Below are 14,812 nucleotides of genomic sequence, written 5' to 3'. Positions count from 1 at the left end.
CATAGATAAGGCTCCACTTGGAGCAGGTATACCCCTAAGGGACTGCAGTCTGTGATTGCTGCTCAGGGACTAGCTGGACATTGGTTGGCGGGTGGTGAGCTGTTGCATCACTTATTTTTCCTGGGTTTTGTTCCTCTTTTTCTCTCTCTTGTTGTTTTCATTACTATTATTATTATTATAATATTTTTATTATTAAACTGTTGTTATCTCAGCCCACGAGTTTTCTGACTTTTGCTCTTCCAATTCTCTCTCCCATCCCACCAGCAGGGGAGGAGGGTGAGTGAGCGGCTGTGTGGTGCTTGGTTGCTGACCGGGGTTAAACCACGACACATCGAATATCTCTCAACACAGAGCATCAGTGCAACACTAAGCCATTCTACTGGATTTTTAATCTTACCCATAAAGGTCCCATGTTAATGGGGTAGGGAATATCCGGATGAAGCCTCCTCTCCGTTCGTTCTCTTCTCTCACTCGACGAAGAACTTTTATCTTGGAATAAAAAGAGAAAAAAATAGCCAGCAAAATAGATACAATGAAAAATGAACCCCACAAAAATCTCTGAGTTTCAGAGGACAAGACTATTACTGTAGTCCTGGGAGTGAGCTGGGTATTTATGACATCCTTAAGCAATTTTATCTTGCATTTAAATTCTGAAGGAGTCTATCACTGCTTGGAGCACATATGTATGCCTGGCATGACTGAGGGCAAGAGCAGTACCAGTGGTAAAACTCAGCAGTTCCGTTTCAAGAATTGTATTTCTTCGGTCATGTTTTTCATATACATGCACTTGCTCTTTGCTGAGCAAATAACCCCACATATTCCATGAAAGCCAAGGTAAATAAAAGATATTTAATAGCCTACTTACTTCCTCCATGGAGAGACCTAGCACAGAGCTGCCTTGCCTTCCTGTTGCTTTTTCCCTGCCCGAGGGCATCGGGTTTTTAATTTCAGCATCACTGGCAGACAGAGGACGGGTACGCTGTAGAGACAGTGTGAATCCAGATTTTTCCCTTTTCCTCTCAACTTACTTTAGGGAAAAAAAAAGTTACATTCAAATTCCAGGACCCCATTCCCAGCAGAATCAGTACTCCAGAGTACTACAGCCAGAATTCACAATTCCACACTCCAGCTGTTGAAGAGTCCACACCCCAGCGTGCACTAAGTATGAGTATTCACATTCCTAGTTTTTAGCACAGCAGGACTCACAATTCAGGCATCAGTGCCAGTATTTACACCCCTGGACCGTTCTGGAAAAACATGAGACATACCCAAAAGCACCAAAGCCAGGATTTCATACAGAAAAATCCTTACCCAAGGAGCCAGCATTCACACTCACAGGCCCCAAATACACTTGGATTCATACCTCAATGGTACCAGAACCATGATTCGCTGTTCCAGTTGTGTTGCTACATTAGAACAACAGAACTGTAATTCACTGATGAGATAGAGTTGCAGGAAAAAAGTGAAAAATTAAGTTCACCACCTGTTATTCTTTTGTTACTATACTGCTAGATCTCAACTTGCTACTTCTCACACTTAACAGACAGATCTTGTGTATGTATGTAGATACATCATGCAAATTTGCATACATATACGAATTTTAAAAATAAGAAAAGAAATAATTTGCAGACAGTCTCTCCAAGCTCATTCTTAACCTGATGGGCAGTTCTGATCAATTCTAACAAAGGACAGGAATTCAAAGTGTCTTCAAATTAGCAGGATTATAGTATCTTAAAATCCCAGCAAGACTGAAGTCTTTGAACATGTTCTCAATTACATTTTAGCTGGTGTTAGGCCCAGTTCAGATAAACTACCTCTGTAAAAATAGCATTAAACAGTCTAGCTGAGAAGGTCTCATGCCTTTATACAAACTTTAAATTTTCTTTTAGCACTATACTGAGCAAAGAATGCACAGAGGGCCTTCTTGAGCTAGAAAGAAGAGGAAAAACACAACAGAAACCTTAAGCTGGATAAGCCCAGGGGAATATCCCATACTGCTCAGATACAAATAAAACCCATGGCAAGATCAGGTTGTATCTTTATTTGTAAGGACTACTGGAATTGAATTCCATTCCCTGTGTTTCATTAGAAATTGCAAGCGGCTATTCAGAATCTGCAGATGAAGCAACTGTAAAAGCAACAGGCATTGCACTAGAATGGGTTACACTGCAGTGATTGGCACAGAAAGATCCAAAGAAAAAACAGACATAGCAAGTGCCAGCTGAAACATTTTGTTAAGCCTAATGAAAACTGATTAAATAAAACAAGAGAAAATGAGACAATCTGGATGAGAAGGTAGGAAACACAAGCATTTGCAGAAGAAATAAAAATGTCAGTAGTCAAACAGGTTTGCTTCATACTGTACATGGCATTAAGTTGAAAGGCTTTTAGTCTTTCTTCCTAAGCTTTCCTCCATTTCAAAAGCACAGCTCAACAACTTCGCTTAATAACTTCCTCTAAAATCTCCTGCTAGGTAACCTCCTCTTAAAAACCATTTCCTGACACTACCATAACAATCATCATGTGAGAACTGCTGCTCAAAGAGAATATTACGGGAAATTTTTCATCCTATCAGATGATCTCCTTTACTAAGGAAATACTTCAATGAAATCATCTCCATTGTCTCGATACAATGGAGGTGATTTCATTGATTACATACAGAAAATGTGCGCCTACATATTGGCAGCTCTGGCTCCTACGACTTGTGACGCTCTGCCTCCTACCTGAGAACAAACTACACTACTGTCAAAATGCTAGAGAAAAACTCTAACTTCACTGAACTTCCTGCACAAACACTTTTTTCAGTGTTTCACTGCAGAATTGTCTCTGGCTGTAGCACAGAAATGTCTCCAACTTCACAACGATCTTGTTTCCTCTTTGACCCAGCTTATCTTTAAAAGTATAGATAAATCAAACCACTTTGTTTTATCTCCAAATTCTGCAAGCATCTCTGGTTCCCACATCCTGATTCTAATTATACTAAGCACTGACAGCAGTTGGCACAAAGATCCTTCCTATTCTCTATGAAACCTCATTATTCAGTAAGACTCTCTTCTCTTAGCCCCAGCTAAACTTACACAGAATGACATAAATGGCAGCGCATAGAATGAATTAGATGATTCCATCTGTCCTACCTTCCTTCCTGCTGGGAAATCTCAAAAAAAAAAAAAAAAAAAAAAAAAAAAAAAAAGAGAATCATTGCTATTACATTCGTGCATGAAGCCCAGCAGCAAAATAATGCCTACCATGTCCCCACACAGCCAGGTGCTTAGAATTGTAAACTAACATTGATTTGTCCATACGGCTTGCAAGAAGGGTGCCAAATATGACATTTAGAAAGGTGGATCAGTCTGACATGCTAACGGTAGTTCTACATTTTTCCATTATCTTTAAGAAATCCTTCTTATCTCTGTATCTGTTTTGAACCAGTTCACTCTCAAATTTTTGCAGTTTCCTTCAGATGACTGTCTCACAGAAAATAATTACTTCACTTATGGGGCCACCTGAATTTTGTCAATACAGATTCACCTGTGCTATCCTTTTCATTCAGACTTATTCCATCCCCTGTAGTATGCAAGACAAAAATTCCTCCTCCTCCTCCCTTTTGGTGTGACACTCCTATTTGCTGCTGCTTTCACCAGCTCTTCCTTTGTTTTGGCACTTTCCTTTTTAACGACCTACCAAACCCAGAACACTGTGCTGCCACTGTCTTCATCATTTGATGACCAGAGTGACAACTTTATTTTTAAACATCTATATCCAATTTCTTCAAAACGCAGTTCAGAAATACTTGTAGGCTTAAAAAAACCAAGAGATTTGACCGAGCTGACCTTGACTCTCAGCACACCTCACCTACTCTTTTTTTAAGCTGCTAGAACTGATGTAAATGTTTTTCTAACTGTTGCTCTTGCCATATGGAAACGTATGCCAGTACCTATCCATCTCCTCTTTTCTTGTTGTCTTCCCCCCCCACCAGGCTACTTAGCTGCAAAACATATTTTGGGACCAATTGTGCCAAAAGTACTGTAAAAGGTAGCATTTGAAATTGTGTCCCTTATATTGGTAAAGGGAGCTGAAGGGTATGGGTACTTACCAATCTGGTGTTTGCTGTTTGCGACTGCGCAGACACAGGTCGCTGCAAGAGACACACAAAGAGAATAAAAACCTTGTGTTGTCCAAGACACTATCATCCCTGCTCAAGTTGCAGAGAAATGGTGAGTACTCTAAAGCAAAAGGGTATAACTGAAGTCCAGAGACATAGCTAACAGCTTCTATCATCTCAGTTCAGATCTTCCTCATATCCTCCACAAACGTATCCTGTCCCCATCCCAAACGCAGCACTAATCCTAACCTCAGATGTGCGCAACTGTGCAGAATGCATCTGGACATACACATAATTTTCAAAAGCACACAGAAAAGAGTTCTGCATAATGGATGAATTAACTCAACTGCCATGACCAAAATTCATATTTTTGAAAGGTAAGAGTTACCCAGAAGAAAATATTTAATAGCTATATATTAAGGAGAAACGGATGCTGTCAAGTAGAATTGTTCATAGAACAGAGGGGGTTAAAAAAAAAAATAGTAAAAATCCTGAAATTCCAGAAGCCATTTCATTTAAATATCTCAACAATATTCCAGTTCTTGTGGAGAAACAAGATGCTATTTAACATTCTAAAACAGGTGTAGAAACATCAGCAGAATGTCAAAAAATACCCTGTATTACTTATCTGGCATCAGGCCTACAAACAAGACCAGTTTAATGACAGGGATAGGTTCAAAAGAAAACTATTATCATAGGAGCTTAGATTTTTCTTGCCTTCGGTGGTATTCAGGCTGCCTTCCTCCTCTCCAATGCCCAAGAGGAGCAAATGGTGTAAGAAAGGATTCTCAAGAGACCTATCTATCATTTCTAGCTGTACTGCTGCCAAGTTCTTCTCTACAGTTGGTCTATACAAAACAGGTCGAGGTCCCTTTATTGTTTACGATTAATTGAAAGAGCTCCAACCTAAATCAACAAGAAGTTACAAAGGAAGGAGCTAAATTGTTCATTTCCCTAGAGGGAGAAATGCTCAGAGAGTCAAACCAAAGAAATTGCACAAGGAACTTACAGTCCAGTCTGGTGAAACTCAGAAAACAGAAGTTGCCATAACTATCTCATGACCAAGAACACTGGTATCAGCATTTCTTTCCCAAGAAGCAACTTTTACAACGATTAAAGATGGCCTAAGTGAACAATCAAAACTTAAGACATCATGAAGGAGTTAAGAAAAACAAGAGAAGTTCAAAGTACCCTTTGCAACTGAGAATGGGAACAGAAGTATCAAAGAGCCAACAATCTGAGATAAAATGCATTCAGCAAAGAGCAGGCCAAAACATTCTTGAACCATGGAAAGATCTATGCATCTATTTAGCCATGGGATTTCTATTTAGGTACTTAAGAAAAACATGCTATAAAACTTTATCACTGGATTAGAAGCCTGTTCCTGGTAAACATAGGTAAGGGGGACACCTGTCCCAAAAGATAAGTTAATCCCATCTCATAACCACTGCTCTGTCATACAAATCTTTGCACATTTCAACTGGCCAGGCCTTACACCTATTTGTGGTTTTTTAAGCAAAAATAAATCTATAAGTTTAAAGCCTCCTTAAAATTCAATGCTTCCCAACAGCTCGACTTTCTGAGACTGTCTTGTATAATTTTTTTTCAGATAAAAGACGTCAAGTCATCAGGATCTGATCGCATTACTCTAAGAGAGAAGGTTACTTTTTCTGGAATGGTTCCTATTTTATCTGACATACCTTTTGTCTGCCACAAAGAGCACCTTTATGGTCAGGGGGATCTGTATGAAACCCTACGTATTAAATTGGCCTCAGAAGCTTTGGACTCAGCCACGCATCCTATAGATACACAAATCTCACCTTACCAGCTATTCACCTCTCTCCCAATGACTGAAGACTCCAAGTTTTACAAGAAGCAAAATGTTGCAATTTCTTTGAGTTTACCCTATACCAAAATGGACAGTGTATTGGTACTCTGTCACTGAAGAAAAATGACTTTTCATTTCCTAATTGAACTACACAGCCATGTTGCATGTCCCTCACAGGAGCATATGCATCAGCTGCAGAGAGTGTCAGGATACACCATTTGCCTATTTGCCTGAGGAGAAATGCATTTGAAAGTCCAAAGGACACAGGGGATCCCCCTGCCTTTTTGTGACTGCTCCACTTCCACAGATATTTATGGAACCCATCTAGTAGCCAAAAAGAGATAGAGAACTTCAGCATTACACTGCTAAGAAAGCATTATCTCAGCAGAAAAGGTAATGGACAGTCACAGCAAGCCACATGAGGCCTCAGTCCAAGGATCCACAGGAAAGGAAGTGAGAGATTCCAGGAGTGAATGGGAAAGAAGCCTTATATTTCAAATGCAAAAAGCTCCTTCTGCCTAGAAGGACGTCTTGGAGACATTCATAAAGCTTTAGGCTTCTGGAAGCTTGTTGTCTACAACAAAACAAAAGTGGCTGAACAGCCCATAGCTCAAGGTGCATCCCCTGAGTCTCTTCTGCAGTTATGCTAGAAATCCAGATAACCTTACTCACTCAGTGGCTCTCTCACCCCTGAGCCAAATTCAATGAGAATGACTTTCCTGCTACTCTGCTCAGCTCTGGCTTGTTGAAGTCACTTACCTGCAGCTTCTGGTATGGATTTCTCCTGACAGATTCAGACGAATGATAAATGGCCCGGCTTGACCGCTGGCCTGGATCCTGGCACACGAAGCCTATGGGCATCAGGAGCCACATGAGAACTTTAAGACAGGCAAACCTTGAAATATAAACCTAGCATTCCTGTTAATGATCTCAGTCTATACATGACCTTCCTGTCCCTGGCCAAGGACCAAAAAGGATGCTTTCCTTTTTTTGTATCTTGCTTTGTTTAATCCCAAACTGCACATTGCATTACATTTTTTTAATAAAACTGGAACTTGCTTCAAAACCAAGTACTTAAATCAATAACATGGGTTACTGAATAGCAGCATAGAGATAGGCTCCGTTTCTTAAATAGCTGAGCAGGCTACCTGATGACAATTCTGCCTCTTTTAGTATTAGGGGTAAGTTGTGTCGAGTAACTGAACCAAGATGTACTAGGGATGTGTAAAAGGTGCTGTGCACTAGAAAGTCATGCAGCTTTCACAAGCATGACTCCACTTCTAACATAGCCTAACGAGAACACACACATTCAACCTAAAAAAAAAAAAAAAAAAAAAAAAGCGCATGAACACTGATTCTGAGGGCTAAACAGAAGTCACCTGCTAAAGAGAGAGTAGTGTCTTCAAATACCAAACTAGGGACTCTTAATACCACCTAAGCATCAAAACCAGCCAGATAATTCTGAAGCTGAAATGTCCACATATAACTTCCCAGTGCTAAATACAGTTGCTCTCCTTAGAGTTCTCCTCTATTATACTCATCTAATAACATGCAGCTCATAAACCTACCTTTTAGTGGTTTTAAATGAGGGAAAGATTGAAGGAGCTTTTTGTTACACTCACCTACAAGAGTGAACATATCTGAGAGCATGCTAGCTTTGATCTTCAGGTCCAAAGGAGCATCACTATCCCCACATGCAACAGAGGACAAGAGGAATTATTTGTCTGGCATTAAATGAGAGGAATGCATCAATATCCAAGATATCTTCCAATATAGTTTCTTTGTATTGGTCCTTAACACAGACATAATCAACATGGGAAGAAAACTAGGTGATTTTCACACACATAAGTAAACACACAACAGCAACAGATTGATCTGTTTCTGTTTATCCTTTTTCACAGCTTTAATCTTCTAATGCAGCAACATATGGCCTTGTTTTAGCTCTGCTTGGCTAGAAACATTTTCTTTGAATGTATCTATGCTACATTTCATGGAGTAGATAGAGGTTGCTGTCGCAGAATTCTTAAAAACTACAGTTACCTATGCCTCTTCCACATAAAATCATGAAATCAGATGGGTTAGTTCTAATGGATGGGAACAAATGATGAGGGAAGGTGACAGATATGAAGAGATCAGACAGTGGGGACAGACGGAAAGCATCCATGATTTTAGGGGGGGGGGGGGGGGCGCAGAATCAATGAATACAGTTCAAATCAGACAGGCAAAGTTTCTCTGCTCGAAATCAGCCATGTTCTACAGCACAGTGACAGATGCCAACAGCTTGGACAAAGAAAATGGCAATCATAACAAAGCAGAGCAAAGGGTGCAGATGTGAGTTACAGTTTTAAGTAGTAAAGGATGCAGACAATTCAGTGTGTATGTATATGAGCACAAACCACCAAATCAGGAAATTAAATGTTGTGGAAACATTCTAGTTGCACCTGAAAACAAAATGGGTACTGTGGAAGCTAGGGTTATGAACAGTGTGTGAAAAAAATTCTATGCAGGATAAAAAAAGGAAAAAAAAAAAAAAATCAAGAGGAAGGTCAGATATGGCTATTCCAGGAACATATAACTTAAAGCTTATTTATACCATCATAACTGAAATATTACTCACAGTACTACAAAAGTGTATTGTGCATCTGTGCTCCTGTAAAGTTAAACAGTAGTCCAGAAAACACACATAGTTGGAGATCTACAAAAATAAATCCTCAAGTTTCATTAAAGTATGAGGGTCAGCATGAGGGCCAAGACAACACTCACTCTTTAGATTTTAGCTAAAGAGAGTACTAGACCAAAAATCTGAGCCCAAGCATACATCTACGTACCCAAGTCAAGCATAACGCCTGAACTCTGCTTGGACTTCAAAATCTTAAAGTTTCTACTCAGCCAAGCAGATTGAAACCCCACACAATAGTCTGGAGAGTTTCAAAATTCGTCTATGATGGGAGATCATGAAGTGTTAACAATGATGATGGACTATGGAGGAGAAATAATCAAAAAGAAAATGGAATCCCAACTGGGTTCTTTCAAAACCTATTGCTACAATAAGTTTCTTTATGCAAAGAGAAAAGCAAAGGACTATCCCCTCTGTCAACTCTTAGCAGTGGAACAAATACTCTGCAGGCATCATGAAACCATGCCCTCCTAGGACCACAAGTTTCAAGGACAACCATCTCTAGCAACACTCCCAGCCTCATATTAAACTGGGAATCACTTACCAGGCCAATGATGGGGATAGGTTCACTTCCAACAGCCAGGGCTTGAGAGTATCATCAATAAGGACATCAAAACCATACAGCTCTGAAAACACAGCGGACACCGTAAATTTAGCTTACTGTACCTTTAAACATTCAGGTAAGGTCCAACATTAGTCTCTATCAGGTCATTTCTATCTATATCATTTACATTAAATCCAGTGAACTCTCTAGGGCTAAACAAATAGTAACATTCCATAAGTGGGAAATTTCACTTCCACAGAATCAAGATTAAATATATTCTGTTTGTGGGGGAAAGAGGGAAGCAGAAAATGAGTCTTAGGGAAGTATTAGATAGAAAAATAAACTCTTTGCTGTCCACAAACTGCAGTTCATGCAGAACTCCACTACTTGTTTTCACACAGAATTGACACAAGCACAGCAGGTCCAATCTACTTCTTCCATTGGATCCTGGAAACAACAGAACTTCATTCTCCTTTTCATTTTTTAATTCCTATATTCATTGTTCCAGTCAGCTATAGAAAATCTTGCTTCTTTCAGGCATCAGCTTCTTTTCAATTATTCCTGTATGTTCTTCTGCAATATCCCCACAGGGGTACAAGAGTCCTCTCCTCAGCAGCTTCATCTACATGGACAACCTCCCATAACTCTTTATCTTATTGACAGCTTGCCACTTTGCAGCAATCCACTATAGAAATATTTTTTCCTTAGTTTCTAAAACATTCATAACATATCACATCTGCTAGATGTGTTCTGCTCTACACAGGTCAGATTGAAGCCAGCTTCCCATTCCAAGACTGATTTTACTATTTCACTCTATACACACGTTCACTCTAGTTTGGAAAGAGTTGCAAGAAGGATGCTACACAAAGATGACTGTAAATCAGAAGTTGGCGTTAATGCAATTCCCTCTTCCAGCATTAAGAAATACAGTTAATGATCAGCAGGACAACTTAGGCACTTTTTTTCAAAACACTGCAGAACAGGGTATTGGCAGAGAAGAAGGATTTCCATGGAATTAACCAGTTCCCTAGTGCCTGGAGCGAAGGCAAGAGAATTTCTTTGCCATGCTGCTTTCCTTGAATTCTGGCCTTGGCCTTTTGTCGCCTGCCTGACGTTGATGCTGTCTCTGGGGAGCTGGACTGCTTGACAAGATATTCCTATGCAGACAGCTGTGTGAGAGCTCATGTAGCTTATAACGTGAAGTTAATGAGCTGCGGGGGGAACTTGGAAAGGGAGGAAATGGCAGCAGAGTGAGTATTGCCTGCTCACTTTTCTAGACTGTGTAGCCAGACATTGAGTGGGAAGCAAAACAGCAGAGAGTTAAGGACTTGGTTCACTCCAAAGAAATGAGGCTGAATCTATGTTTGGCTCTCTTGCTGCCCAGATGGGAAAGGCTGCAGTAGAGGGAAAAGGAGGAGGTGGGGATTATAAGTGTAAACATTAGCAAAGCATTTTGACCAGGAGAAACTTCTGATTATTTTAATACATTATTTCAAAATACAATCTCAGGTTTGGTGAAGATCTGTGACTCTTAATGGCACAGCAAACTCCAGTGGACAGGTACATCATGCTCAAGGCAGAGAAGCAAGGAGTGGGCCTGTGGCAGCTGCTGGTCTGCAACCTCCCAACCCCAGTCAGGAAGCAGAGCATTTTGTTTTGACTAGCTGCTGCTTCTTTTGCTGCTGGCCATTCCCTCCCTCTGCCCCTCAAAGGACCTTTGCTAGTATTTTGGCTCCTGTGACTTTGTCCTCCTCTCCCACACTTTTCTCCCTTCCAAACCACTTGCTCTTTAAACCTCTCTCTTTCCCTCCCAGTTACTTACTCTGTCCACTTTTACAAATACATATGGGAAACCTCTTGACCTTAGCTAGCCCTGACCATGCTGCTGGTGCTTTACACTCCTTTCCCTTGTGTCTGCCTTGTTTATTAGGACAGCAAGCTTTTTGGGGTATCCCTGTTGACGCAATTCCATTGTTAAACACAGACATCTAATGTTGTCTGCAATGCCTTAGGGTCTCCTAGGAAGACTCCACTGCTGCTCCATAATGCCCCAAGTCTCACGTATTCTAGGTCATATCTACAACCCCTAGACAGATGTCTCTGCTACCTCAGGGCATCAGGAGTTATGCAATATCCATGTTCTGGCAACAGAATCAAGCCTCACAGGTTCCCACATAGGTCTTAGCACAAAGGGGTTCTGAAGTCTGCCTGGGATACTAGGGCACAAACAGAAGATAAATTACCTGTGGTTTCAACTATCCTAGAAATATCTCCTTGGCTCTCTTCCACATTGGAAAATGCACTATCTAGATTAAACACCGAAGAAGTATCCTTTCTACTGTGAAACTCCACTATCATTTGTAAAAATAAATACATAGGCAGCACAAAGATGTAGTCACATGAGCATAGCAAGATCAGAAGTATATCCTCTGCAATTACCAAGTTCAGCAAGACTGCCATTTCCCTCTGTAAAGAGAGTAAAGAAAACAGAATGACTGAAAGAGAAACACATGCCTCAGGCTGTGGCAACAGTAGGTTTATGACAACCCACCTTGCACCACTATTAAGGTAAGAACAGAAGAAACTAAGATATCAAGTTTCCACAGTGCCTTCCCTTGCTCCCCTCCTCTTGCTACTACAACCCACAAAAACACGCTTCACCCTTGCAGTTTGCTAAAGAGATTGGAACTATGTCAGGAGGTACCAGCTGTTGCCAAGACTCAGCAGGAACAGCTGACTGAAAGAGAAACACATGCCTCAGGCTGTGGCAACAGTAGGTTTATGACAACCCACCTTGCACCACTATTAAGGTAAGAACAGAAGAAACTAAGATATCAAGTTTCCACAGTGCCTTCCCTTGCTCCCCTCCTCTTGCTACTACAACCCACAAAACACGCTTCACCCTTGCAGTTTGCTAAAGAGATTGGAACTATGTCAGGAGGTACCAGCTGGTCAACACTCAACCCTCCTCTTGCTACTACAACCCACAAAAACACGCTTCACCCTTGCAGTTTGCTAAAGAGATTGGAACTATGTCAGGAGGTACCAGCTGTTGCCAAGACTCAGCAGGACCAGCCTGCCTCCCCCCTCCGACCCCCATAGAGAAGTCACTGCTGACCGAGCTTCCCAATCCTCCCAAGAGAAGGGCTAGCTTCAGACTAAAGTCTAACAGCAACAGTTCAGCCAGAGATTTTTTTGCCAATGTCATTATTTAAGACTAAGAGGAAGGCTAGAGACATGGTCTCAAGCTTTTTGGTTCTGGTAAACTACCATGTATTCCAAGTTTGGCTTATAATCCTGTCAAAGACTGCACTGGCACTCCCTTTTAGAAAATATCCCCCCAAAATTTGCTATTCTCTGTAAGTCTAGAAACTAAGTCACAAGTGATAGCCTGGTAGCGCAAACAATGTTTTCATGATTTTGCGTAGAATGAATAAGCTCAATTCCTAGAGGGTCGCTTTAATTCTGGTCTTTGTTTTCAGCTCGCTCACTGTGGAAAAAGAAGAAGCTTTACTGCAAAGTTCATATTCTGCAATTGAATGGAGGCAACCTGAGGTTATGAAGGGACACATATATACTGGAAAAAAAAGCTGCATAGTATGCAACTCTTTTGCTTTTGCAATAAAAACAGATAGTCTCATTTTAAGCAGGAGCATATTTACAGACATTCCTAATGCAAGGAACTACACCTGTGCCACTGAAATTCAAGTCTTCCCTTTTTCCTTCCTACTCTTTCTGTGCTTTATATAAAGGCATCCTGCAGACCATGCTTACAGACAACAGGTATCAAGGAGCTTCAGTTAGAAAAGTTAACTGTGCTACCATTTCATCCAAAGCAGCAACCAGTCAGTGCAAGGGAGAAAAACTTCTAGGAATATAGTGATGGACATACTGCTTTGTTGAACGTATTGCCAAACTTGAGGCTTCAGAGACTACATAGTATTTTGTAAATGAACTCCATCACTTTATCCACCAATGAACTCCATCACTTTATCCACCAATGAACTCCATCACTTTATCCACCAATGAACTCCATCACTTTATCCAGTGATGGTACAGTACCTGCTTCAACTCTGGTAGAGCACATCTTAAGAGCTATGGAGACATGAACAAATCTACAGCTTGGGGGCTATCACAGTCAGGTCCCAAATCATTCCTGTTACTCTACAAAAGGCCAGCATAACAGTTTAGGCTTTGATAAGCAAAAGGCCACACTATCATATCAAGTAATAGAATAGAAGCCTCTACTCTGGACACCAAAGGCTTTAAGGAAAGTCCTGGTGCTGTAGTCTTGTGTGGGAATTTGCCTTACACTCCAAATAATACAGCTTAACTCCCTTTTTAGAGAACTTTATTTTAAGAGAAAAAGGCTTTATCTCTCAGTGTTATTACAGGAAAGGACCCAACAAGAGGGGACAGAATTATTCCACATGTTGGTGTTCTTGTCTACTTCACGAGATGCAGCCTGCATCTGCCAGTCTGTCATACCTGTTTGGCCAAATGTGTAATTACCTCACTTAGAGGCACTTTCTCCACAATAGGTAACCAGAGAAAGTCCACTTATAAGATGACTTCTCAATCTTTTTTCCTTCTACCGAAGCCTGAAGGACACTTAGGCACATTCCCAATAGAAGTCTTCAGAAGTGGATTAATTTCAGGGTGCCTACATAGATTCATAGAATATCCCGACTTAGAAGGGACCCATAAGGATCAAGTCCAACTCCCTGCTCCTTGCAGGACTACCTAAAACTAAATCATATGATTAAGAGCATTGTCCAGACACTCCTTGAACTCTGACAGGATTGGTGCCGTGCCCACTTCCTTGACGAGCCTGTTGCAGTGACCGACCACCCTTTCAGTGAAGAGCCTTTTCCTAATGTTCAATCTGAACTTCCACTGACACAGCTTCATTCCATTTCTTTGTGTCCTATCTGGTCACCAGAGGGAGGAGATCAGTACCTCCCCCTGCGCTGCCCCCCTTGAGGAAGCTGTAAACAGCAATGAGATCACCCCTCAGCCTTCTCTTCTCTAAGCTGAACAAGCCAAGTGACCTCAGCTGCTCCTCGTAAGTCTTGCCCTCCAGACCCTTCACCATCTTGGTTGCCCTCCTTCTACATAAATCACTACTTTCTTTGGTGAAGAGAAGATTACAGTTGGGCTCCTCACCTATACCAAAATCAGACTCAGAATCATCCTTCTACTCTGAAGTCAGAAAAGCTAATAAGGCCATCTTCAAGGCTAACATCAAAGAACAGGAGTCTTGGTGCAAACTGGGCTGCCTTTATAATCCTAATCTTACAGGGTAAATAAATTATCACCCATGAAGGAGAAAGTTCTTCAACCCAGCGTGTGAGATCATAGAGAGCAAAGAGGTTAACATCCCAATAACCACCTTTGCACATCACTTAACTTCCCTTATGTCACTGAGGAGCAGAAGAGTAGATATGCTGCTACTTGTTCTTCAACAAACTTAGGTGGCCAAATTAAGAAAACATAGTAGCAGATAGATCAAAATAAAAGCCAGCTGAGTCCATAGGTACACGGGTACATGAGGTGAAGGAGAAACAGAGCATGTTTCCTGACTTCATTAGCCCAAGTTCTTCTGATTTCAAGCTCCTAAATTCCAACAACCTTAGCCCCAAGCAAACTAGGAGACAAGAG

At 41.0% G+C, this 14,812-nt stretch overlaps 1 protein-coding gene across 1 annotated transcript in view; it reads right to left on the bottom strand.

The window, feature by feature from the left end:
* The window catches only part of TTLL5 (tubulin tyrosine ligase like 5), a 145,489-nt gene that overhangs the window by 98,004 nt on the left and 32,673 nt on the right, over positions 1-14,812 (bottom strand). Inside the window, exons 12-17 of the mRNA XM_009280721.1 lie at positions 9,152-9,233; positions 7,553-7,614; positions 6,690-6,781; positions 4,094-4,135; positions 866-979; positions 398-489 (exon numbers count right to left, since the gene is read on the bottom strand). Coding sequence (XP_009278996.1) covers positions 398-489; positions 866-979; positions 4,094-4,135; positions 6,690-6,781; positions 7,553-7,614; positions 9,152-9,233 — 484 coding nt within the window. The remainder of the gene's footprint in view (positions 1-397; positions 490-865; positions 980-4,093; positions 4,136-6,689; positions 6,782-7,552; positions 7,615-9,151; positions 9,234-14,812) is intronic.

The sequence above is a fragment of the Aptenodytes forsteri genome, unplaced genomic scaffold, assembly GCF_000699145.1.
Source record: "Aptenodytes forsteri isolate BGI_AS27 unplaced genomic scaffold, ASM69914v1 Scaffold193, whole genome shotgun sequence".
Classification (NCBI taxonomy): Eukaryota; Metazoa; Chordata; class Aves; order Sphenisciformes; family Spheniscidae; genus Aptenodytes; species Aptenodytes forsteri.
This window is presented reverse-complemented; position numbering and strand designations above follow the sequence as displayed.